This window comes from Mizuhopecten yessoensis, unplaced genomic scaffold, assembly GCF_002113885.1.
Source record: "Mizuhopecten yessoensis strain PY_sf001 unplaced genomic scaffold, ASM211388v2 scaffold5141, whole genome shotgun sequence".
NCBI classification, from domain to species: domain Eukaryota; kingdom Metazoa; phylum Mollusca; class Bivalvia; order Pectinida; family Pectinidae; genus Mizuhopecten; species Mizuhopecten yessoensis.
Genome location: NW_018405900.1, coordinates 389,139 through 414,699, shown reverse-complemented (window position 1 = coordinate 414,699; position 25,561 = coordinate 389,139). Strand labels below are relative to the sequence as shown.

Below are 25,561 nucleotides of genomic sequence, written 5' to 3'. Positions count from 1 at the left end.
TCTAAAACAGGTAGTGGCAGAAGCAAGTTAAAGGCATATTAATGTCTAGATAACATACGTTAATCTTCTCATCATGGAATTATCAACATTTAATTTACAAATCATGAAATCATTACTATCTCCATCTTATAATTCAAATATTGAAAAAAAAATATGATTTAGAGAAAAAAATAATTCATACAGTGTTCAACAAAATTGATTGTCCACTGATGAAACTAGAACACTGACAGGTCAGTAAGGGCCCCGCCTTGTGGCAATATACCCCCCATAACCATCAAGAAGCAATCTGTCCTGTGTGAATTCACGTCAACTAGCAGATTAAATATAGGGAGTCAATATTAGACCTGTGTGAGTTCACGTCAACTAGCTGATTTAATATAGGGAGTCTATATTAGTCCTGTGTGAATTCACGTCAAGTAACAGATTAAATATAGGGAGTCTATATGAGACCTGTGTGAGTTCACGTCAACTAGCAGATTTAATATAGGGAGTCTATATTAGACCTGTGTGAGTTCACGTCAACTAGCAGATTTAATATAGGGAGTCTATATTAGACCTGTGTGAGTTCACGTCAACTAGCTGATTTAATATAGGGAGTCTATATTAGTCCTGTGTGAATTCACGTCAAGTAGCAGATTAAATATAGGGAGTCTATATGAGACCTGTGTGAGTTCACGTCAACTAGCAGATTTAATATAGGGAGTCTATATTAGACCTGTGTGAGTTCACGTCAACTAGCAGATTTAATATAGGGAGTCTATATTAGACCTGTGTGAGTTCACGTCAACTAGCTGATTTAATATAGGGAGTCTATATTAGTCCTGTGTGAATTCACGTCAAGTAGCAGATTAAATATAGGGAGTCTATATTAGACCTGTGTGAGTTCACGTCAACTAGCAGATTTAATATAGGGAGTCTATATTAGACCTGTGTGAGTTCACGTCAACTAGCTGATTTAATATAGGGAGTCTATATTAGTCCTGTGTGAATTCACGTCAAGTAGCAGATTAAATATAGGGAGTCTATATTAGACCTGTGTGAGTTCACGTCAACTAGCAGATTTAATATAGGGAGTCTATATTAGACCTGTGTGAGTTCACGTCAACTAGCTGATTTAATATAGGGAGTCTATATTAGTCCTGTGTGAATTCACGTCAAGTAGCAGATTAAATATAGGGAGTCTATATGAGACCTGTGTGAGTTCACGTCAACTAGCAGATTTAATATAGGGAGTCTATATTAGACCTGTGTGAGTTCACGTCAACTAGCTGATTTAATATAGGGAGTCTATATTAGTCCTGTGTGAATTCACGTCAAGTAGCAGATTAAATATAGGGAGTCTATATGAGACCTGTGTGAGTTCACGTCAACTAGCAGATTTAATATAGGGAGTCTATATTAGACCTGTGTGAGTTCACGTCAACTAGCTGATTTAATATAGGGAGTCTATATTAGTCCTGTGTGAATTCACGTCAAGTAGCAGATTAAATATAGGGAGTCTATATTAGACCTGTGTGAGTTCACGTCAACTAGCAGATTTAATATAGGGAGTCTATATTAGACCTGTGTGAGTTCACGTCAACTAGCTGATTTAATATAGGGAGTCTATATTAGTCCTGTGTGAGTTCACGTCAACTAGTAGATTTAATATAGGGAGTCAATATTAGACCTGTGTGAGTTCACGTCAACTAGCTGGTTGAATATAGGGAGTCTATATTAGTCCTGTGTGAGTTCACGTCAACTAGCAGATTAAATATAGGGAGTCTATATTAGATCTGTGTGAGTTCACGTCAACTAGCAGATTAAATATAGGGAGTCTATATTAGACCTGTGTGAGTTCACGTCAACTAGCAGTTTTAATATAGGGAGTCTATATGAGACCTGTGTGAGTTCACGTTAACAATATGGCTCTAAGAATATAGTCAACTAGCAGATTGAATATAGGGAGTCTATATGAGACCTATTTGAGTTCACGTCAACTAGCAGAATAAATATAGGGAGTCTATATGAGACCTGTGTGACGTTACGTTATCAATAAGGCTCTAATATGTTTGCACTAATCCATGCGCAATATCTATCCTAGTTTATAATTTACAATATCAGGACATATAATTGTGGTTATACATTTCGAAAAATGATAAAACAGGCTATTTTTTTATAAAACAGGTTATTTTTTTCCATGAGATGTTATATATATATCTTCTAATATAATGGTGTAGTTGTGGTAAGAAGTACAGAATATAAGATGACAAATACCTTATCAATAAATCAGACAAGTTAAAATAACTACTCTGATTTAACTCTAATAATTTAACTGATAATTCAGTTTAATTTAGGTCCACAGAATAACTTGTATTTGATAAGTGATGTAAAATATCACTTTTAGTTCATAAAATTAGAAACTAGCTAAAAACTACTTAGAAAAATTAGTCAGAAAATTGATTTGTGTCAGAACTACATAGGGTGATTAAAGTATATTTGGTTTTTTTTTTACCTCTGTCTGAAAAATAAAATTGAAATAAAAAGCAAAAATAAATGTCAGTAATATATACATGTGTGCTGAAAAGTATATCTACGAAAAATGCTGTCGATTAGTGTTACCACAAGCAATAAAGTTCAATTTCTAATGTTCAATCAGCGTTACACAAAACTTTTTATTTTCGTTTATTAGAGGACATATTTTAAGAGCTTTTTGAGTTCTTAAGGAATATCATGATGGGGTTTTTTTTAAAGTTAAACCAAAAATGATAGGAGTTGTGGATTTTTCTTTTTAGTATAGGACAATATGATAATTATCATTAATTGAACCATGGATGTTATTGACTTCCGGAGAAGGTGAATATTTGTGCTGCATTGGAAAAAAATAAATTCTTTCGATAGATTTTAACAAGTTAAAACTGTGATGGGTAAAATCCTGTGGGAAGTTGGGGGAAGACTGTTAATTAATGGATTGTTCCAAATGAAATATGTTTTCCAGAAAAGGTCAGCGATAGAGTAACAGAGAGACATGATGAGTAATTTAGTTTCTTTCTCATGCATTCAATAATAATTATACAATTGATATTTTTTTCACATATTTTTATCTATGTAAAAAAGTTGTTGGTGTTCCAATCTTTCTGAGTAGACAAGTTAGTAGTTTTCTACTTTGTTCAGTGTTGGCTATACTGTTACACGAGATAAGTTTTGCCACACAGACTGGTGTTTGACTAAGGTTTACCTTGAGAGCACGTTGAAGTTCCTCTATCCTCATCTGCTGCTCCAGTAATTGTTCTCCCTGCAGTTTGATGCGATCATCTGCCTGCACAAGTTCCTGGTCCCGTTGCTCCAGGAGAGTCTCCTGTAAAATACACAGTAACAGCGTAATAATATAGATTATTATATGCTTAAAATTTCTCGCAATCACATTGGCCGGGTCCTATACAGGTGACCAGCCCTCTTAAACTCATGCAGATTGGTTATCCGGTGAATATCGATTTCTAAATATAACCTCTATGGAAATTCCCCTCAACCTCTCCTAGCACATGAGCAGTTAGACAGGTGCGCAGTCTGTCAGATGCCAACAGTAGATGGCTACTGGTAAACATTTCGCCTCCCTAACATCTGAACATTTCATAAAAACTGCTTGACGATAACTTCACAAGCTACAATGTTGAATTGTTGGATTCAACCCTTGCTAAATTTTATAGAGAACTGATTTTTTTTTTTAATGTTGAAGCATATAATAAAACAGTTCTGGGCTTTTGTGCTGGTAAATATGATGTATTGTGATATGAACCTGAAGAAGTGATATTAACATTGGGTTTGCCACGGTCAATATAACTTTTTCAGGTTCATATCACATCATATTCACCAGCATGAAAGTCCATAATTGTATAATGTAACATTTAACTGTGACATATATAGTTGATACAGGGACTGTAAGATATAACAGTAACAGTACAGGTGTAGACCAGGATCTGCGTTTAGGACTTTTTAACTTATTGAAGCATAGAAATTGAAAAGGCCCCAATTTCCAGGAATCCTGTTTAAAACTATGCAGAAGGACCCCATTCAACCTGAAAAGGACCCTTTTTATAAAATAACCCTGAGGACTGTAAAATACACAGTAACAGGACAAATATAGACTGTAAATTATTGAAGTGTAAATGTGTAGACTATAGGATACACAATAATAACATAAATAAAAAGATGTAGAGGCATACGTACCAGCTCCTCTAATCTGTCTATCATCTGACTATGGTCTCGACTTTTCTCAGCAAAGATTTCCTCGTCACTCTTCAGGTCTTCCTTACACTACACATAAACAATTCAATACATTGTATAATGGTTTATCCTTTCAATTCACAAGCAAACTCATTCGATGAACTGGTTAATCCTCATACTTTAACAACATATAATTGGATAGCCTTTAGTCTGGGCTCCCCTTAGACAGTTAAGTCTGATCAGTTGAACTTTGGGCTCAAATTAGAGAGTTGTGTTTAAGTGTAAGACTCACCTTAAATAGTTGTGACTGTACGTCTTTGATGGTTTTAGAGAGTTGTGTTTAAGTGTAAGACTTACCTTAAATAGTTGTGACTGTAAGTCTTTGATGGTTTTAGAGCGTTGTGTTTAAGTGTAACACTCACCTTAAATAGTTGTGACTGTAGGTCTTTGATGGTTTTAGAGAGATGTGTTTAAGTGTAAGACTCACCTTAAATAGTTGTGACTGTACGTCTTTGATGGTTTTAGAGAGTTGTGTTTAAGTGTAAGACTTACCTTAAATAGTTGTGACTGTAAGTCTTTGATGGTTTTAGAGAGTTGTGTTTAATTGTAAGACTTACCTTAAATAGTTGTGACTGTAAGTCTTTGATGGTTTTAGAGTGTTGTGTTTAAGTGTAAGACTCACCTTAAATAGTTGTGACTGTAATTCTTTGATGGTTTTAGAGAGTTGTGTTTAAGTGTAAGACTTACCTTAAATAGTTGTGACTGTAAGTCTTTGATGGTTTTAGAGCGTTGTGTTTAAGTGTAACACTCACCTTAAATAGTTGTGATTGTAAGTCTTTGATGGTTTTAGAGAGTTGTGTTTAATTGTAAGACTCCCCTTAAATAGTTGTGACTGTAAGTCTTTGATGGTTTTAGAGAGTTGTGTTTAGGTGTAATACTCACCTTAAATAGTTGTGACTGTAAGTCTTTGATGGTTTTAGAGAGTTGCGCTTAAGTGTAACACTCACCTTAAATAGTTGTGACTGTAGGTCTTTGATGGTTTTAGAGAGATGTGTTTAAGTGTAAGACTCACCTTAAATAGTTGTGACTGTAATTCTTTGATGGTTTTAGAGAGTTGGGTTTAAGTGTAAGACTCACCTTAAATAGTTGTGACTGTACGTCTTTGATGGTTTTAGAGAGTTGTGTTTAAGTGTAACACTCACCTTAAATAGTTGTGACTGTAAGTCTTTGATGGTTTCGTTATCCACTTCCTCCCTTGTCAATGTGGACGGCACTTTATTTTTTATCTGGTAACATAATCACACACAAGATGATGTAAATCACAGTCTATTTAATAATCTTCAATCAAATTGCCTCTCATCACCATGGCTTCAGGCTTTGGGCCTCTATCTTTCACTTTCAGCTTTTCTGTCGGCTTTTAATGAACACATTTTGAAAGAAGAAAAATTTGTGGATATAAAGAACAATGATAATTGGTGAAATACAATAATTACCCATATAAATCACAGGTGATTATTTTAGGACATGAACCCATTTTAAACATACATATAATGTTTTACATACCTCCTCCATCAAGTCTAGCCAGTCTTTAAGACGGAAGTCTTGGCTCTGAGACAAAATGTCACGGTCCTGGATCTCCATCAACTGTTTGTAAGCTTCGTCGGCTATCATCTTGTAGTGTGAACACTCCGTCTGTAGCCTGACAAAAGATTCCTAAACTATAGACACAGCAAACACGCTTCCTTGTATTTCAGACAAGGATATCACATGTGTATCCAGTCCTTAATTTTTCTAATGGAGTTTGTGTGCTTCCTCTACATTACATACGACACCAGAACATCCTGTTGTGATCTGCTATGACTTTTACCCAAGCTAAGTGTGTCAGTGACAGGATGAGTGACTGTAACATCCTAGTCACAGCTAACACGCCGATAAGGATTCAGTATATCACAGCTGGACTGATTTTAAATTGTTTCTAAAGTTTAACAGTGAACAAATAACATTTCTTTTTGTAATCTATGATTCAAGTCTTCAAAGATTGCAATCAGCATATACCGGTACTTCATCTTCCTTCAAAATAACAATCTCCTACTTTAAATATTACCTTAAATTGTCCCTTTTTATTTCATATGACATAATCTTCACCTGTTGATGTTGGTCATAACTAGGTAAAAGATTCATATATCTTTAATAATCCAATGAATAAAAGTAAGCCACATTTGTACTTTAAACTGCGAGAAACTTTCTTCAAATACCTGCTGGCTTGATCTTCCAGGTGTTTCATGTTTGCTGCCTCCTGTATTGCCCTCTCTGCATTAACCATGTCCCCAGCCCCGCCGTTACTCAGTATCGACGTCCTCTGACGCACAAGTTCCTCACGTAGGGCCTAACAATGAAAACAGCAATTTCATGGGCTGCACAAATTTCAATAATAAATGCCATCCCTACGATCAGCCTGAACATTTAGTGGTCATCATGGGTCCTACAGAATGAACATGTAGTAAACAGCAGAAGGTAGCATCCTCTGAGGTGAGAATACAGAGATGGGGAAATGAATGGAAAAGAAATGCAAGGAGATGTCACTCTTGGCACATTTTATCAACACAAGAAGTTGAAAGCAATCAGGCTGTCAGAACTCGAGTTATCACCTGGATAGGAAATGTGTGTCTCCCCCTTGAAGAAGTGTTAAGATCATTGTGAGACTACAGTGTGGCAGTGTTGTACTACTGTTGTGTGATTGTTGTGATGTCCTGTGTGACATTGTTGTATGGTAGTTATGTATGACATTGTTGTATGACAGTCCTGTGTGACATTGTTGTGTGTTAGTTCTGTATGACATTGTTGTTTGTTAGTTCTGTATGACATTGTTGTGTGATAGTTCTGTTTATTATACCTCTACTTTATTTACTCTATATAAAAGTAATTGGTTAAATCGAATATATCCCCACTTTTGCCTGACTGTGTTTTAGTCCTGTGTGTTAGTCTGGGAACTAAAACACACCTACACTCGGGTGTTTCCGCCGAGCCAATCAGGCGGGAGGCGGGCGGAGCTTGTTGCCGAACTCGGAACCGATGCACGAGGTGGGCGGAGCTTGCTACCGAACTCGGAAGCGACGCGCGAGGTGGGCGGGGCTTGCTACAGAACTCGGAAGCATGTTTGGCTCTACTGTGATCAAGGGTAGATAGGACGTGAAGCTATACAGCTTATGGTTTACAAATGATTTCTAGTTAAAACTATCTCTCCAGTGTGTATCGGTATAATAAAACGGTGAAAGTATGGGGTTGAGGGATATGGCAAGTTTCTGGTGTCCCTTGACCATGCCTATTTCCCGAGGCGACGCCTCGGGAAATAGACCTGGTCTCGGGAAACCAGAAACTTGCTATATCCCTCAACCCCATACTTTAACTGTATAATAACATTGTTGTGTGATAGTTCTGTATGACATTGTTGTGTTAGTTTTGTATGACATTGTTGTTTGATAGTTCTGTATGACATTGTTGTGTGTTAGTGCTGTATGACATTGTTGTGTGATAGTTCTGTATGACATTGTTGTAAGACAGTCCTGTTTAACTAGAAAATATCTGTAAACCATAAGCTGTATAGCTTGACAGCGTCATAATCAAACACCTTGCACGCCGCTTCCGGGTTTGGTAGCAAGCTCTGCCCATCTTGCGTGTCACACCGAGTTCGGTTACAAGTTCTGCCCACCTCTCGCCTAATTGGCTTGGCGGAAACACCCAAGTGTAGGTGTGTTTTAGTTCAGAAGGTGTGTTTTAGTTCCCTGCAGACTAACACACAGGACTAAAACACAGTCAGGCAAAAGTGGGGATATATATTCGATTTAACCAATTACTTTTATAGAGAGTAAATAAAGTAGAGGTTTATTAATTCTGTATGACATTGTTGTGTGACATTGTTGTATGACAGTCCTGTGTGGCATTGTTGTATGACAGTCCTGTGTGTCATTGTTGTATGACAGTCCTGTGTGACAGTCCTGCATGACAATCCTACATGACAGTCCTGCATGACATTGTTGTATGAGTTCTGTATGACATTGTTGTATGACAGTCCTGTATGACATAGTTGTATGACAGTCCTGTGTGACATTGTTGTATGACAGTCCTGTGTGACACTGTATATAAATGGTGGTACCTTAATCTCACACTGCATCTCCTCAAACCTCAGTGCCTGTACATCTCTGTTTACGATCGGCTTGTTCTTGATGTTCCGTGCCTGTAAGTAATAGATGAGAAATATTTAGCTTATTCTGCTGTAAGTATAGGACTAGATATAAGGTTACTCTGCTGTAAGTATAGAACTAGATATAAGTTTACTCTGCTGTAAATATAGGACTAGATATAAGTTTACTCTGCTGTAAGTATAGAACTAGATATAAGTTCACTCTGCTGTAAGTATAAGACTAGATATAAGCTTATTCTGCTGTAAGTATAGGCCTCGATATAAGGTTACTCTGCTGTAAGTGTAGGACTAGATATAAGTTCGCTCTGCTGTAAGTATAGGACCAGATATAAGGTTACTCTGCTTTAAGTATAAGACTAGATATAAGCTTATTCTGCGGTAAGTATAGGACTAGATATAAGCTTACTCTGCTGTAAGGATAGGCCTAGATATAAGGTAACGCTGCTGTAAGTATAGGACTCTGTAAGTATAAGACTAGATATAAGCTTCTTCTGCTGTAAGTATAGGACCAGATATAAGGTTACTCTGCTTTAAGTATAAGACTAGATATAAGCTTCTTCTGCTGTAAGTATAGGACTTGATATAAGTTCACTCTGCTGTGAGTATAGGACTAGATATAAGATCACTCTGCTGTAAGTATAAGACTAGATATAAGCTTACTCTTTGCCATAATATAGTCTGTAGTATAGGCCTAGATATAAGGTAACGCTGCTGTAAGTATAGGCCTCGATATAAGGTTACTCTGCTGTTAGTATAGGCCTAGATATAAGGTAACGCTGCTGTAAGTATAGGCCTCGATATAAGGTTACTCTGCTGTAATTATAGGACTAGATATAAGTTCGCTCTGCTGTAAGTATAGGACTAGTTATAAGTTCACTCTGCTGTAAGTATGGGCCTAGATGTAAGGTTACTCTGCTGTAAGTTTAGGCCTAGATATAAGCTTACTCTTTGCCATAATATAGTCTGTAGTATAGGCCTAGATATAAGTTTACTCTGCTGTAAGTATAGGTCTAGATATAAGGTTACTCTACTGTAAGTATAGGACTAGATCTAAGTTCACTCTGCTGTAAGTATGGGCCTAGATGTAAGGTTACTCTGCTGTAAGCATAGGACTAGATATAAGTTTTCTCTGCTGTAAGTATAGGACTTGATATAAGTTCACTCTGCTGTGAGTATAGGACTAGATATAAGGTGACTCTGCTGTAAGTATAGGCCTCGATATAAGGTTACTCTGCTGTAAGCATAGAACTAGATATAAGTTTACTCTACTGTAAGTATAGGACTAGATATAAGCTTACGCTGCTGTAAGTATAGGCCTCGATATAAGGTTACTCTGCTGTGAGTATAGGACTAGATATAAGGTCACTCTGCTGTAAGTATAAGACTAGATACAAGTTCACTCTGCTGTAAGTATGGGCCTAGATGTAAGGTTACTCTGCTGTAAGCATAGAACTAGATATAAGTTCACTCTGCTGTAAGTATGGGCCTAGATGTAAGGTTACTCTGCTGTAAGCATAGGACTAGATATAAGTTTTCTCTGCTGTAAGTATAGGACCAGATATAAGGTTACTCTGCTGTTAGTATAGGCCTAGATATAAGGTCACCCTGCTGTAAGTATAGAACTAGATATAAGTTTACTCTGCTGTAATTATAGAACTAGATATAAGTTTACTCTGCTGTAATTATAGAACTAGATATAAGTTTACTCTGGTGGAAGTATAGAACTAGATATAAGCTCACTCTGCTGTAAGTATAGGGTTAGATATAAGGTTACTCTGCTTTAAGTATAGGCCTAGATATAAGGTAACGCTGCTGTAAGTATAGGCCTCGATATAAGGTTACTCTGCTTTAAGTATAGGCCTAGATATAAGGTCACCCTGCTGTAAGTATAGAACTAGATATAAGGTTACTCTACTGTAAGTATAGGACTAGAGATAAGCTTACTCTGCTGTAAGGATAGGCCTAGATATAAGGTAACGCTGCTGTAAGTATAGGACTAGTTATAAGTTCACTCTGCTGTAAGTATGGGCCTAGATGTAAGGTTACTCTGCTGTAAGCATAGGCCTAGATATAAGTTTACTCTACTGTAAGTATAGGACTAGATCTAAGTTCACTCTGCTGTAAGGTCCTGTGTGACATTGTTGTATGACAGTCCTGTATGACATAGTTGTATGACAGTCCTGTGTGACACTGTATATAAATGGTGGTACCTTAATCTCACACTGCATCTCCTCAAACCTCAGTGCCTGTACATCTCTGTTTACGATCGGCTTGTTCTTGATGTTCCGTGCCTGTAAGTAATAGATGAGAAATATTTAGCCTATTCTGCTGTAAGTATAGGCCTCGATATAAGGTTACTCTGCTGTTAGTATAGGCCTAGATATAAGGTAACGCTGCTGTAAGTATAGGACTTGATATAAGTTCACTCTGCTGTGAGTATAGGACTAGATATAAGGTTTCTCTGCTGTAAGTATAGGACCAGATATAAGGTTACTCTGCCATCTCTGTTTACGATCGGCTTGTTCTTGATGTTCCGTGCCTGTAAGTAATAGATGAGAAATATTTAGCCTATTCTGCTGTAAGTATAGGCCTCGATATAAGGTTACTCTGCTTTAAGTATAGGACTAGATATTATATATTCGATTTAACCAATTACTTTTATAGAGAGTAAATAAAGTAGAGGTTTATTAATTCTGTATGACATTGTTGTGTGACATTGTTGTATGACAGGTCTGTGTGGCATTGTTGTATGACAGTCCTGTGTGACACTGTATATAAATGGTGGTACCTTAATCTCACACTGCATCTCCTCAAACCTCAGTGCCTGTACATCTCTGTTTACGATCGGCTTGTTCTTGATGTTCCGTGCCTGTAAGTAATAGATGAGATATATTTAGCTTATTCTGCTGTAAGTATAGGTCTAGATATAAGGTTACTCTACAGTAAGTATAGACCTAGATATAAGGTTACTCTACAGTAAGTATAGACCTAGATATAAGGTTACTCTGCTTTAAGCATAGGACTAGATATAAGTTTTCTCTGCTGTAAGTATAGGCCTAGATATAAGCTTACTCTTTGCCATATCAACCATACTCAGTCGTCTGTTGAATTGTTTACATTTTTTCTGAGTGTGAGGTAAGTGGCAAATCAACTTTCCTGTTTGCTTCACCCAGAAGATGTGATTTGTTAAAAGGAAAAAAACACTTCCATTTACCTCAAAAAAGGAAACTAAACATTTAAACTGTATTCTAACACGACACCCCTGGGACAAGATAATTTGGCCTGTTCACAGAGTTGTTCATATACAAATATTTTGATATATATTTTCTACAGAGAAGTACAAACAATTTGTTCATCAGTGTAGCAACTGTTTTTGTGTCATTAACAACGAAACATCATGAATTTAAGAGACACGACAGAACATTATACAGGTAGATATGATACTGATATAAAACTACCCCGAGTACTCATTATTGAAACTATATGCCGATATTCACTGTAAAAGGAACAATATCCTAATATCTATCATCGGCTTCACTTACCCTATTGGCATACTTGAGGGCATTTAGGGATTCATCAAAGTTGGCTGTAGCAGGACTGATACAACACACCATAAGGGTCTGTGCGTTACCCCCTAGGGAGTCCTGGAACATAAATCAACAAAAAAGGTCACTTCACCAAAAAAACCTTTAAGTGAAACATGTCCTAACTGCCACTTTTGTTAAATGAAATTGTCTTTGTCTAATTAAATAAGCAGTGCCTATATGTATCTCCGAAAATATTTTATCTTCCGTTTGTGCAGGTTTCTTTTCATTTTTGTAGAAAGATGATTAAGTGAGTTTGAGACCCGGCGCCGGCCCTACACCATTAATATTAGCATGATATATTGATAAAAGATTTTAACACTGAAATATATATAACGCAGAACTTCAGGTTCCCAACAGGTACCTTCTGCAAAAACTGCTCTGCGAGCTCAAATGTATCTATTTTTCACTATACCCTGGTAATTTGTTCCTAACCATAAAACATTTTCTAGACTATTGACTTCCTATCTATCACTGTTCCAGAAGAACCTCTTTGTGGCGCCATAGTTACACACACCTTGAGGAGCCTGGTGATCTTTGATTCTCGGTAGGGAATGTGGGTTGATTTCTTCTTAGGATCTCCCAAGGCACTTATCACATTGCCGAGGGCCAGAAGTCCTGAGTTGATGTGCACAGACTCTGCAGCAATAGATTTATAATAAATAATAATATGAAATGTACAATATTTATAAAGCATCCAATATAATTCATAAAATCATTCTATGATACATGAAAAGAACTCCACAGAAGTGCATGCAGCCAGGATGTGTCGCCTGCCCCTACTGGGGGTCAGGTCGTTTTTCTGATTTTGGTCAAAATTAAACTTGAGTGGGTAAGAACTGTACCTTTGAATCTGTCCCCTACATTTCCGGTCCTGTGTGCTCGTTCAGATCCCGCAAGATCCACAAAATGGAATTTTCCTGACATGAAGTGAGTAATATCTGAAAAGATTGAAAGAATTTCTTTTAATTTTCTTTCCATATTAATCCACCACTGATGTCCTTATTGTTAGAATCTGTTTCTTGGACAGTAGTCACTGATTTTAGAATCTGTTTCTTGGACAGTAGTCACTTATTTTAGAATCTGTTTCTTGGACAGTAGGCACTGATTTTAGAATCTGTTTCTTGGCCAGTAGTCACTGATTTTAGAATCTGTTTCTTGGACAGTAGTCACTAATTTTAGAATATGTTTCTAGCACAGAGGTTCCTACTGCATCCTCGATACCCAGGGGATACACTCACTTTCGCTCTCTACACCCATGGAATATGTCATAGCAAAATTGAAGGCACGCGGCTAGCTATTTGATTGGTGTCAGGTAAAATAATCCTGACCAATCACTAGGCTGATGCTTAATCTTGTTGGAGATTCAGAGGAGCGACGACAGACTTCAAAGCCAGAACGTTTTACCCTTAGATTACTGCAGGATTCCTTTGATGTACATGAAAGGATCAAACTAGTCATCACTTCTCATGCACATGGCGGTTCACAAAGAGCCTTCAATTTTGGTATGACATATATCAGGGGTGCAGAGAGCGAAAGTGAGCATAACCCCTGGATATCGAGGATGATCCTACGTAGAATATACTTCTACGACAGTACTTCCTTTTGTTAGAATACGTTTCTAAGAAAGCAGTTCCTCTAGTTAGAAAGTAGAAGAGTAGTTCACTGAATCTGTATGTATCCCGGTGTTGTTAAAGAGGTGCCACTGCCGTTCCCTCAATGTGTCACTCAATGTCACGGTGTTCATATTTATATCCATAGTCAATCAAACACATTGCTTAGATTTCATATCTCGATTGTCACTCTTTTAAATTCAAAGAAAAAACAAGGACACAAGAAAATTGTTACCGGTATATTCCATCTTTACGTATTGCAGAGTTATCTTCTCTTGTGAGCAGGTATTGATTGTTCCGTCATTGGTTTGTGTAAGAAAATTAGGTTGCTTTCTCAAAAATGTTCAAAAAACGTTAGTCTCACAAACAAATGACGTAACAATCGTTACCTGCTCAAAAGAGCAGATAACTCTGCAATACGAAATGACGGAATTGAAATGACCAAATGTGTGCTCTCAAAATGTTAATTTATTTCAGTTAGTTCAAAGTCAAAGGGTAAAAAAATAATTTTACTTGTGCAGAATAGGATCAGTTTAAGGTTACAAACTCAGTGTATTCTTATATGAACAAAAGTGAATGGTAAACAACAACGATAAACGTGTGTGTCCTATATTATGTTAATGGGGTTGTCTGGCTTTTGAAGTCGCTGTAATAAAGCTGTAGTATCTTTATGTACATGTCACCAAATAGAACGTTCACAGAGTATGATTCTAAAATCAGGGTCACATGACTGAATTTTCTGTGTTTATCTATCAACAAAAATTAGTAAAAGAAAAGAAAATATGTAAAAGCAGTATTTATCGAAACTAAAGACAGTACATGTACCTAATCTAACACTGATGTTAACAACAAAATTCTACAAAAATCTAGTTGTTAATGACTTAACATCTACAGGTTGCCGACATATTCTCCCCAACAACCCGTTCTGGTCACTGGATCTATATTGTGTACATTTTCCCCCGAACATAACGTACAGAGGCTGTTTGTTTCTGTAACCACAATTACCTCATGATTAAGACATACACAAATGTATGTGCTATATATTGTGAGGACAGGACCCGGTGAAATTAAATCAACAACTAGTATAAAAATCATCAACAACTGTAGATACATTTGAATCTAAAATACAGCATACCATTTTACACGTACATTGAACAATCAACTACTCAACCCTTTCACCCCTAGGTAACTTAAGTAGACTCTACCATACATTTATCTGGATGAGTCCATTCTGGTCTACAGTGGTGAAAGGGTTAATACAGTGTACAGAGAAAAAAAATGGTCCAGACAAATCATTTTCTGAGGCAGTAATAATGCTGAAAGCACAGATTATATCTAATAATCTTTATTTCAAACACAAAAAGAGTTAAAGGGTAACAGATTTTATTCTCTGTTTTATTTAAGCCAGTATTGAAGTACATGTACTTGAATCAGTATCAGTGTTCTGAAAAAATATTGTGTGGTGATCGGGAAGCAATGGTCAGTTTAATTTTTGTCAGACCTCTGACCCTGATTGACTTGTTTCAGACTATGGACCCAGAGTCTACATATGTCATACCTAAAGGCTGATAATATAGTAAGGTAGACCTCAGACCAATATAAAAACGGTTTGTGTCAGACCTCAAGACTCATATTAAAAGTGGCGCCAGGCAGCGTAGGGTGGTGTGGAGTTGGTGTATGAGTTTCCGGGGAGTAGATAAAGACAAAAACGGTGAAGAGGAGACAAAGTATCAGATAAGTAGACAGTGTATGGCAAGAAAAGGTTTGGGTTAAAATGAAATAGGTAAGTCTTAATATACTATCATAAAATACCAGTCCTGTATTTTACACTCATTTGTTTATACTATGGACAGTTTCAACTGTTCTTTATTTCTATGTTTTTCTTTATTTATCAAAAAAGAATTCTCATGAAAGATTTTGACATTAACATTGCCCCTATCTTTATGTTTAGAAGCCTACATCTCTAAAATTGTCAGAAATACAGTAGACTTAAACTAAAACAAACATGCTAACAGGAGACTTCATGTCCAGAATCACTTGGGTACAGATGAACCATCAGAATGATTGGTACAGATGAACCATCAGAATGATTGGTACAGATGAACCATCAGAATGATTGGTACAGATGAACCATCAGATTGATTGGTACAGATGAACCATCAGAATGATTGGTACAGATGAACCATCAGTACAGATGAACCATCAGAATGATTGGTACAGATGAACCATCCGAATGATTGGTACAGATGAACCATCAGAATGATGTTCAATATTGCAAATAGCTTGTTTTTGTAAAGTTTTGTAGCCCATTGACAATTCAAGCCATTTAAGGACTTTGCCAATGTGATGCAGAACACCTAATACAAGAGGAGGACCTGGTTTTAGCCACCTATCGAAAATTTGCTAACACGCTGTTAATCTTTCAAGCGAGAAATAATCTAAAGAAACAACATTAGCATTAATTATGCAACATACTTATTATACCAAAGTGCAACACAAATCAAAATGGAGGCAACTAATACACAAACCTTGTGGTAGTTTGGCAGCTGAAATACAGACGGCCATGCAATCCAAGTTAAAGGAATAAACATTAACAAAACTGAGTTTCCTATTATACATGCAATAATCTTAATTAATTTTATTTTCCTTTGCTCTTATCCAACAAATAACAATAACTTAGTCAAAATCAGCTTATTTACCTTAAAAATGAATATAAACATTTCATAAATTAAGTGTTCAATCACAAAATCAAGGAAACTGATTTTTGTTTTATATTGAATACTGTAAGCATTCATTGATTACCACACAGACATCTACTCATCAGCAACAATTTTCTAATTAAACACATTATGGTATAGCACTATAGCTTTCTAGTAGAAAGGATAGGTGATTTCATATTTGAAATTAATTTAGCACTTTCAAATTAGCACAAAAACTGCTTAAATATGATTACTGCTGACAAGGATTGTCATGAATTCCTCAATTGTAGCAAATTAAATAAATATATGTCTCAGTTCATTTGGAAAAATGTTCCCTAGTAAACATCTAAAATTGAAGTAATTTATATAACAACAAACAGAACTGGAACATAATCAGATTACTACGTACAATGTACCACTTACCTTCGTCAATAACCTCAGAACTATCACTTGGTTTTCTCTTTCCAGCCATGACGTCAGTCTCTGTCCACTTTTGTTCTGTTCATAAAGCAATAAGAACAACATGTTCACTAGTGACCATCAATGTACGGAGAGACACGAATCCAAAACCATACTACGGACAGCTTTCATACTGGTAATTTTTATGCAAAGTTGACTTGAAAAAAAGTTCTTTAAATTACAAGATTGGACCTTTTCAGCTAAAACAAATTTACTCAAGTATATCAGGTAAATATAATAACAGTTGATCTTCATTCGTACATTTACAACTCACGACTGGACTGATGAAACTAACTAGAAATCAGGTAGCAATTTGTGCCTACAATGTATTATTTTGCTTTACCATATGAATACTGTGTTATGCAGTGTCAACAAGCCATCCCATAAGTTATGTTTATGTAACATGTGTAATATCACTCCGGAAATGACGTCACAATCAAATAGGAACAATCAATGTGACATCACATCATTGTGAAGTGGATGCAATTTTCATCGTTTTAGAGGCTGTCTAATGCAAAATATTTGTTTCTGTTCACAATTATACAGTTTACTTTGTATTTAATGATAAAAAGAATCTGTCATTCGTTTCCCTTCATATTAGATTTATGATACTCGTTTTGGATTTTTCATATTTGATCACCAGAGGCTCACAGTCATGAAAAATCTAAAACTTTATCATAAATCTAATATAAAGGGAAACGAATGACAGATCCTTTATGTATGCAGCTGTAAAGAGTGTATCATATGACTTTGACATGTACCTATAACAACGGTAAATATGGAATGTGAGCGACTTGACTGTTCATTCATCTGTGTCGACCCTGTCTGTCTGACAGCAGACCCTGCCTCCAGTAACGTCATCACATCATCCAGGGACTCGCAGTCCACTTCACGGGCTCCAATAATCACTGCAATTATATATAACTTTGTTGATTAAATTTAACAGTTACCATAATAACTATTGTGTTTTAAGATTCAACTCCAACATAACTGTTTGGTTGCTTAAGTGAGAAGACTTGAGGAGTTATCAACAGTTAAAATTTCACAACAATACACAAAAATGTATAAGAGTTTACAATTGTTTGGTTATAAATCACCTTATTTGAAAAATCTTGAAGTTAAAAGTTGACTTCAAGGACAACATTCACTGATAATAAGACTGATTCTCTGCGCTTTGAGAAACTTATCATTGTATCATGTAGGATGGTTACCTGTGTTGCCTTTGTCATCCTCACGGACATGGAGATCCTTGTAGGATGTTTCTGTGTCTAGCAGATCCTGCAGCTCCTCCTTGTAAATCTCTATATAGGAAACCTTCACTAGGAACTCTTGCTCTTTCCTCGTCTGATACAAGAAAGATGTTTGATTTATGAGGAATATTTTGGAAATCAATACAGGTGTGTCTTTGTATACTTAACTATCTTCTGCCTACATTGAACTAAATGAAAGTAGACTTAGTTATTGTCACTGAAATGGTTTTCTTGATTGCCATATGGGGAACATTTTGTAGTGTTAATAAGCTTGTCACCTGTTTCCTTTCAAGGAAGAAAATGAACAGGAGTACCAGAAATCAGTACATCAATCTGATATATGCTTGCTAATCATAAATGATTTGGGAGTCAGATTTGTACAAGAAGTAGAACACAAACCAATCAGGAAGGGCCCAGCCAGGAACCAAGCATCACAGACAAATACATCCATCTTATCAGGGTAAGATAATATGGTACTTCAATTAATCAAAAAGAATTTACCTCTATAGTGTCGAAAATTACCTCTACAGTGTCAAATATTACCTCTATAGTATCAAATAGTACCTCTATAGTGTCAAATAGTACCTCTATGGTGTCAAATAGTACCTCTATGGTGTCAAATAGTACCTCTATAGTATCAAATAGTACCACTATAGTGTCAAATATTACCTCTATAGTGTCAAATATCACCTATATAGTGTCAACTATCTCCTCTATAGTGTCAAATATCACCTCTATAGTGTCAAATATTACCTCCAGTGTCAAATATTGCCTCGATAGTGTCAAATAGTACCACTATAGTATCAAATAGTACCTCTATAGTATCAAATATCACCTATATAGTGTCAAATATTACCTCTATAGTGTCAAATATCACCTATATAGTGTCAACAATCTCCTCTATAATGTCAAATATCACCTCTATAGTGTCAAATATTACCTCTATAGTGTCAAATAGTACCTCTATAGTATCAAATAGTACCTCTATAGTATCAAAGAGTACCTCTATAGTGTCAAATAGTACCTCTATAGTGTCAAATATCACCTATATAGTGTCAACTATCTCCTCTATAGTGTCAAATATCACCTCTATAGTGTCAAAAATTACCTCCAGTGTCAAATATTACCTCTATAGTGTCAAATAGTACCTCTATAGTATCAAATAGTACCTCTATAGTATCAAATAGTACCTCTATAGTGTCAAATAGAACATCTATGGTGTCAAATAGTACCTCTATAGTATCAAATATTACCTCTATAGTGTCAAATAGTACCTCATAGTACCTCTATATTGTCAAATATCACCTCTATAGTATCAAATAGTACCTCCATAGTATCAAATAGTACCTCTATAGTGTCAAATAGTACCTCATAGTACCAACTATCTCCTCTATAGTGTCAAATATCACCTCTATAGTGTCAAATAGTACCTCTATAGTATCAAATATTACCGCTATAGTGTCAAATAGTACCTCATAGTACCTCTACAGTGTCAAATATCACCTCTATAGTATCAAATAGTACCTCCATAGTATCAAATAGTACCTCTATAGTGTCAAATAGAACATCTATGGTGACAAATAGAACCTCTATAGTATCAAATATTACCTCTATAGTGTCAAATATCACCTATATAGTGTCAACTATCTCCTCTATAGTGTCAAATATTACCTCCAGTGTCAAATATTACCACTATGGTGTCAAATAGTACCTCTATAGTATCAAATAGTACCTCTATATTGTCAAATAGTACCTCATAGTACCTCTATAGTGTCAAATATAACCTCTATAGTGACAAATATTACCTCTATAGTGTCAAATAGTACCTCATAGTACCTCTAAAGTGTCAAATATCACCTCTATAGTATCAAATAGTACCTCCATAGTATCAAATAGTACCTCTATAGTGTCAAATATCACCTAAATAGTGTCAAATATTACCTCCAGTGTCAAATATTACCTCTATGGTGTCAAATAGTGCCTCTATAGTATCAAATAGTACCTCTATAGTATCAAATAGTACCTCCATAGTATCAAATAGTACCTCTATAGTGTCAAATATCACCTAAATAGTGTCAAATATTACCTCCAGTGTCAAATATTACCTCTATGGTGTCAAATAGTGCCTCTATAGTATCAAATAGTACCTCTATAGTATCAAATAGTACCTCCATAGTGTCAAATAGTACCTCATAGTACCTCTATAGTGTCAAATATAACCTCTATAGTGACAAATATTACCTCTATAGTGTCAAATAGTACCTCATAGTACCTCTATATTGTCAAATATCACCTCTATAGTATCAAATAGTACCTCCATAGTATCAAATAGTACCTCTATAGTGTCAAATATCACCTATATAGTGTCAAATATTACCTCCAGTGTCAAATATTACCACTATGGTGTCAAATAGTACCTCTATAGTATCAAATAGTACCTCCATAGTGTCAAATAGTACCTCATAGTACCTCTATATTGTCAAATATCACCTCTATAGTGTCAAATATTACCTCGATAGTGTCAAATATTAGCTCTATAGTGTCAACTATCACCTATATAGTGTCAACTATCGCCTCTATGGTGTCAAATATCACCTATATAGTGTCAACTATCTCCTCTATAGTGTCATCTATAGTGTCAAATATTACCTCCAGTGTCAAATATTACCTCTATGGTGTCAAATAGTGCCTCTATAGTATCAAATAGTACCTCTATAGTATCAAATAGTAGCTCTATAGTGTCAAATAGAACATCTATGGTGTTAAATAGTACCTCTATAGTATCAAATATTACCGCTATAGTGTCAAATAGTACCTCATAGTACCTCCATAGTGTCAAATATCACCTCTATAGTATCAAATAGTACCTCTATATTATCAAATAGTACCTCTATAGTGTCAAATAGAACATCTATGGTGTTAAATAGTACCTCTATAGTATCAAATATTACCGCTATAGTGTCAAATAGTACCTCATAGTACCTCCATAGTGTCAAATATCACCTCTATAGTATCAAATATTACCTCTATAGTGTCAAATAGTACCTCTATGGTGTCAAATAGTACCTCTATAGTATCAAATATTACCGCTATAGTGTCAAATAGTACCTCATAGTACCTCTACAGTGTCAAATATCACCTCTATAGTATCAAATATTACCTCTATAGTGTCAAATATTGCCTCTATAGTGTCAAATAGTACCTCTATAGTATCAAATATTACCGCTATAGTGTCAAATAGTACCTCATAGTACCTCTATATTGTCAAATATCACCTCTATAGTATCAAATAGTACCTCCATAGTGTCAAATAGTACCTCATAGTACCTCTATAGTGTCAAATATAACCTCTATAGTGACAAATATTACCTCTATAGTGTCAAATAGTACCTCATAGTACCTCTATATTGTCAAATATCACCTCTATAGTGTCAAATATTACCTCTATAGTGTCAAATAGTTCCTCATAGTACCTCTATAGTGTCAAATATTACCTCTATAGTGTCAAATATTTCCTTAAGAGCTCGAGGTATTATCCCATATTCTTCTTCACATGAAATATTTCCCCCTCCAACAGTGAACGTCTTCCCTGATCCCTGAAATCAGAGAAAAAAATGGAAAACTGAAGAAAAAAACATCCAAGACATGACTACACATTTTAGCTCTATCATACATGGAATACTGGGTAGGTGTATGGATCCGAAAAAAATTATGGGAATACACATACAGAAATGCTTGAAAAGCAAGATTAATATTTCTTGCTTTTGTGATAATTTTAAAAACTGCTATTAAAAAATTTGTTACATAATTACATTTTCATCATACTATATGAAAGGTTATTTGTCATCATATATAAACCAGTATTTATACGAATATCTTACCGTCTGACCGTACGCAAATACTGTGGCGTTGTAGCCATCAAAGGTACTCTTAACCAGCGACTCCACACAAGACTTGTAAACTTCCTCCTGTACAGATAAAAACAGACCAAACTGTAAAACTAAATTGGGCAACAGAAAAACCTGAAGGACCTACAGGTTTCCATTAGGACCTTCAGGTATCCACTAGAAAGATTTTCATAAAAACATAAATTTTGTGAGGTTGAAAAGATGCTGACTCCTTCATCCCAGTTCTCTGAAGAATACATGAACACTGTTAGGGTTATGAATTATGTGGGGATCCCTATACTGCAGTCTGTAGTCATACAGCTCTTAAAACAAATATGATCAACTTATGACAACAAGTTTAACACAAACCTGATCAGTCTTGGAGGACAACACATAATCAAAGGTGAAGGCCCGATCCTTGCCAACAACCACCTGCTTTGTATTAGGTAAGACTCTCAAACACATTTCCTCTCCAGCTATCTTTTCCTTTGGCAGCAGAGGGCGTACCTGAAAGTTTATTCACATGTTTTACAGCAAAGGCATCATGATCATATCAATGAATTAGTAATGATTTTATCAAGCACTAACTTTACAAAACTACACAATCAGCAACTGGTTTCATAGATTTTTTCTCCTATTTTAATTCGGTTTACATTATAGTCCATTAGAAATAGTCAACTATATGATGAGTTGATACCAGAAATAGTGACATTAGTATTAACAAATGATCAAGATTTTTTGTCATTACATTTATGTGTGCATGAAAAGACAGAGTTGATTTGGAGGTTAAAAAAGATCTCAACTGAGCTTTCTCTGTAGCTGCCCACTATAATCTTACAGCAACCACACTACTGTCTACATTAATAAATACTTGTTAACGAAGAGGACTGTCAAAACAGGATACATCTACAAGCATGCTTAAAGTATGCTATATAACCAATGGAAAACTAGCTGGAGAGCCAAGATACAAACACTGTTATACTTTAAATATCTAAATAACTGGAGATAATTACTTACCCTCACTGCTACTCGTACGTTGACTTCTGTCATTGTGGTGGAGTGTTGGTATAAAATCTCTAATTCCACCTTACCAGACAAATACTAGTAACATAGTAGGACTCTGGTTCCTATTTTAGTCAATTTCTCTTTATTTGAGTCTTGAATCCAAAGGTGTAGCACAGTACTGGAATGATAATTAAAGTGTAACGAACATTACAATGAGCAGGAGATCTATTTGATCATGTTTTTGTTACAGTAATCATTGTTTCTTGTGTACTACCTTATGGTTTGTAACCATTTTTTGTGTAATGTAGCCAATGGCTCTTAAAAGGTTCCAATATTTAAATTGGATTTGAAGCATGAACTTGTCCATTTAATATTAAATCTATATATAGAAATTGCAGCTGGAATCACTTAGAAACCTTGGATATGTATACTTTCTTTTTCTGTGATGATTATTACTGTTTTATTATTAATATATGTGAGTATCTCCCTTTACTTGTAATATAATATGTTATTGTTATTTTTACATATGTTTGTCGCAATAATAGCTCTCAAGAGCTAATGTTCCTTGTTTATCTGTATGCGACGTTAGATAAAGTTTCTTGTATCTTGTCTTGTNATAGCTCTCAAGAGCTAATGTTCCTTGTTTACCTGTATGCAACGTTGAATAAAATTTCTTGTATCTTGTTGGAACATATACATTTAGAATTACTACAAAAAACTCATTATTATGAATGAGCACTGAATATACTTTTTTCCCAGATAATGTGCAGCACATTTGGAACCATACACAGAGCTGAAATAAGACTTTGTTATATCGACTACAGTGTCCCCCCCCCCCCCCCCCCCCCCCCAATTTAAAACAAAAAACACATACACAAAAACAACTACTTAAGTCTATGTCCGACAAAAACTTTGGTACAAACATCCATAATTAGGATCACTTAATGATAAATTGATAGATAGTTTTGATAACAGATACAAACACAGCTTCAGTTGCTTATGTTGGAGAAATCTGCTTGCTGATAGATGTGTAAAAGACGCTCATTGATTAGGTTACCTTACATGCGTCAGCTGTAGGGCATTTCCCTTTAGCTCAGCGGTAGAGCATCAGACTGGAGAGCCAAGGGTCACAGGTTCAAGCCCCAGCAATGGCACTATCTTATCACTATTCCTTGTCCTACTATAGCAGCAGCACAATACTCAAGGACTTTAAGGCACACATACCCTATGCAGCCCTTGAAGCCCTTATCACATGCTAGTACATACACCAGCTTTTACCTTTCGGTCGTATACCATAGGAGCCTGAAGTTCTGGCAATAATTAATAATAACAGTAATACAACAAAAAAATACCTATAATATGCTTAAAAAATAGAAGCATATTATAGTGGGTTTTTTTGTATTACTATTATTATTAATTATTGACAGAACTTGTGTTACTTCAGGCTCCTGTGTTTATACCCTGCACACAAAAAAATCACAGTAAATAATCCCCTTTTCCACGCCTCTTCACAGGTTACCAAAGACATAAACATCACTATTGATGGAGCCCTTGTACATTTAAGAAGAAGCAGTGATCTGAAGTTGAGTGCTTATCATTTTTGTATCCCAGGCATGGGCTTAACAAAACATATCCTATGTATGAAGCATGCATATGTTTTAAAAGTTGTTCATGGGTTCAGACAGTTAATGGAACAATGGTCTGTGTTTCTAACTGCTCTTTACTACTTCAATATTGCTAACTCAGCTAAGATCGTAAAACCACAGGTGTTCAAAATTCTTACTGTAAATTGAGATAAAAATCATCTAAATAAATAAGGGTATTACTATAAAAAAGTAGTAATACCCTTCATTTTTATATGATTTTTATCTAATTTAAAGTCAGAATTTCAAACACCTGTGGTAAAACACTTGACCCAGGCTGACCTAGGATATTCTAGGTGCACAAGCCATTACATTACACGGTCGACAATTACTTGAATACCAAGTGATACAGTAAACAGTTTTGGATATAAAACATAACACTATGAATCATTTGCATTGTGCAATATACCTTCATAAATATTGTATTACCTGTACAAAGACCCTCCCAATTTTAGACCCAAACGGTAGCTCTGTACCGTAAAACTGTTAGTTCTCAACGATTCACCTCTATAGAAATATACTGCTTCCAATCAGCTTGAGTAACACATCAATATATAGGATAACATACATTACATGCGCTTTATGATGATGACACGATTATATGATAATCTTTTCTACTGGAAAACATTCTCTTTCGGTAGCTCCTCAGCAGGGAAACCGATGTAAACAACACTGCAACATTTTTGTAAGAGGAGCATTCCCCGCATGCGCAGCGTAGATTTTCCGTTTAGTAAAAATACGAAACTAACTACAGGCGTTTATAAAATACCGTAAACCATTTATATTTATAAAGGCATCTATTGTATATCGAATAATAAATACGATGTACAAATGACAATTCAAATAATATGTTAAATCTATGTCAAACCATTTTTTCGGATTATAAACGCAAATTTGATACACGCCTTTAAAACCATAAATAAAGATAACCAATGTCTTCAAATAGGTTCAAGGAAAGAACCAATCAGATAACTGCAGAGTAATTACCCCTCTTTATGTACGAAAGTTTGTTTACGA

The 25,561-nt window shown here is 35.5% G+C and overlaps 1 protein-coding gene across 1 annotated transcript in view; it reads right to left on the bottom strand.

Moving 5' to 3' along the window:
• LOC110450240 (kinesin-like protein KIF27) overlaps nucleotides 1-25,264 on the bottom strand; it is a 46,486-nt gene extending 21,222 nt beyond the window's left edge. Inside the window, exons 1-19 of the mRNA XM_021497631.1 lie at nucleotides 25,113-25,264; nucleotides 22,914-23,079; nucleotides 22,266-22,403; nucleotides 21,891-21,977; nucleotides 21,504-21,605; nucleotides 17,971-18,103; nucleotides 17,521-17,667; nucleotides 16,724-16,798; nucleotides 16,130-16,147; nucleotides 12,834-12,929; nucleotides 12,506-12,627; nucleotides 11,947-12,048; nucleotides 11,193-11,273; nucleotides 6,459-6,589; nucleotides 5,767-5,902; nucleotides 5,406-5,489; nucleotides 4,207-4,293; nucleotides 3,218-3,337; nucleotides 2,495-2,500 (exon numbers count right to left, since the gene is read on the bottom strand). Of these exons, the coding sequence (XP_021353306.1) occupies nucleotides 2,495-2,500; nucleotides 3,218-3,337; nucleotides 4,207-4,293; nucleotides 5,406-5,489; nucleotides 5,767-5,902; nucleotides 6,459-6,589; nucleotides 11,193-11,273; nucleotides 11,947-12,048; nucleotides 12,506-12,627; nucleotides 12,834-12,929; nucleotides 16,130-16,147; nucleotides 16,724-16,798; nucleotides 17,521-17,667; nucleotides 17,971-18,103; nucleotides 21,504-21,605; nucleotides 21,891-21,977; nucleotides 22,266-22,403; nucleotides 22,914-22,946 (1,698 nt within the window). The 5' untranslated portion in view covers nucleotides 22,947-23,079; nucleotides 25,113-25,264. The remainder of the gene's footprint in view (nucleotides 1-2,494; nucleotides 2,501-3,217; nucleotides 3,338-4,206; nucleotides 4,294-5,405; nucleotides 5,490-5,766; nucleotides 5,903-6,458; nucleotides 6,590-11,192; nucleotides 11,274-11,946; nucleotides 12,049-12,505; nucleotides 12,628-12,833; nucleotides 12,930-16,129; nucleotides 16,148-16,723; nucleotides 16,799-17,520; nucleotides 17,668-17,970; nucleotides 18,104-21,503; nucleotides 21,606-21,890; nucleotides 21,978-22,265; nucleotides 22,404-22,913; nucleotides 23,080-25,112) is intronic.
• Nucleotides 25,265-25,561: the final 297 nt, after the last annotated feature.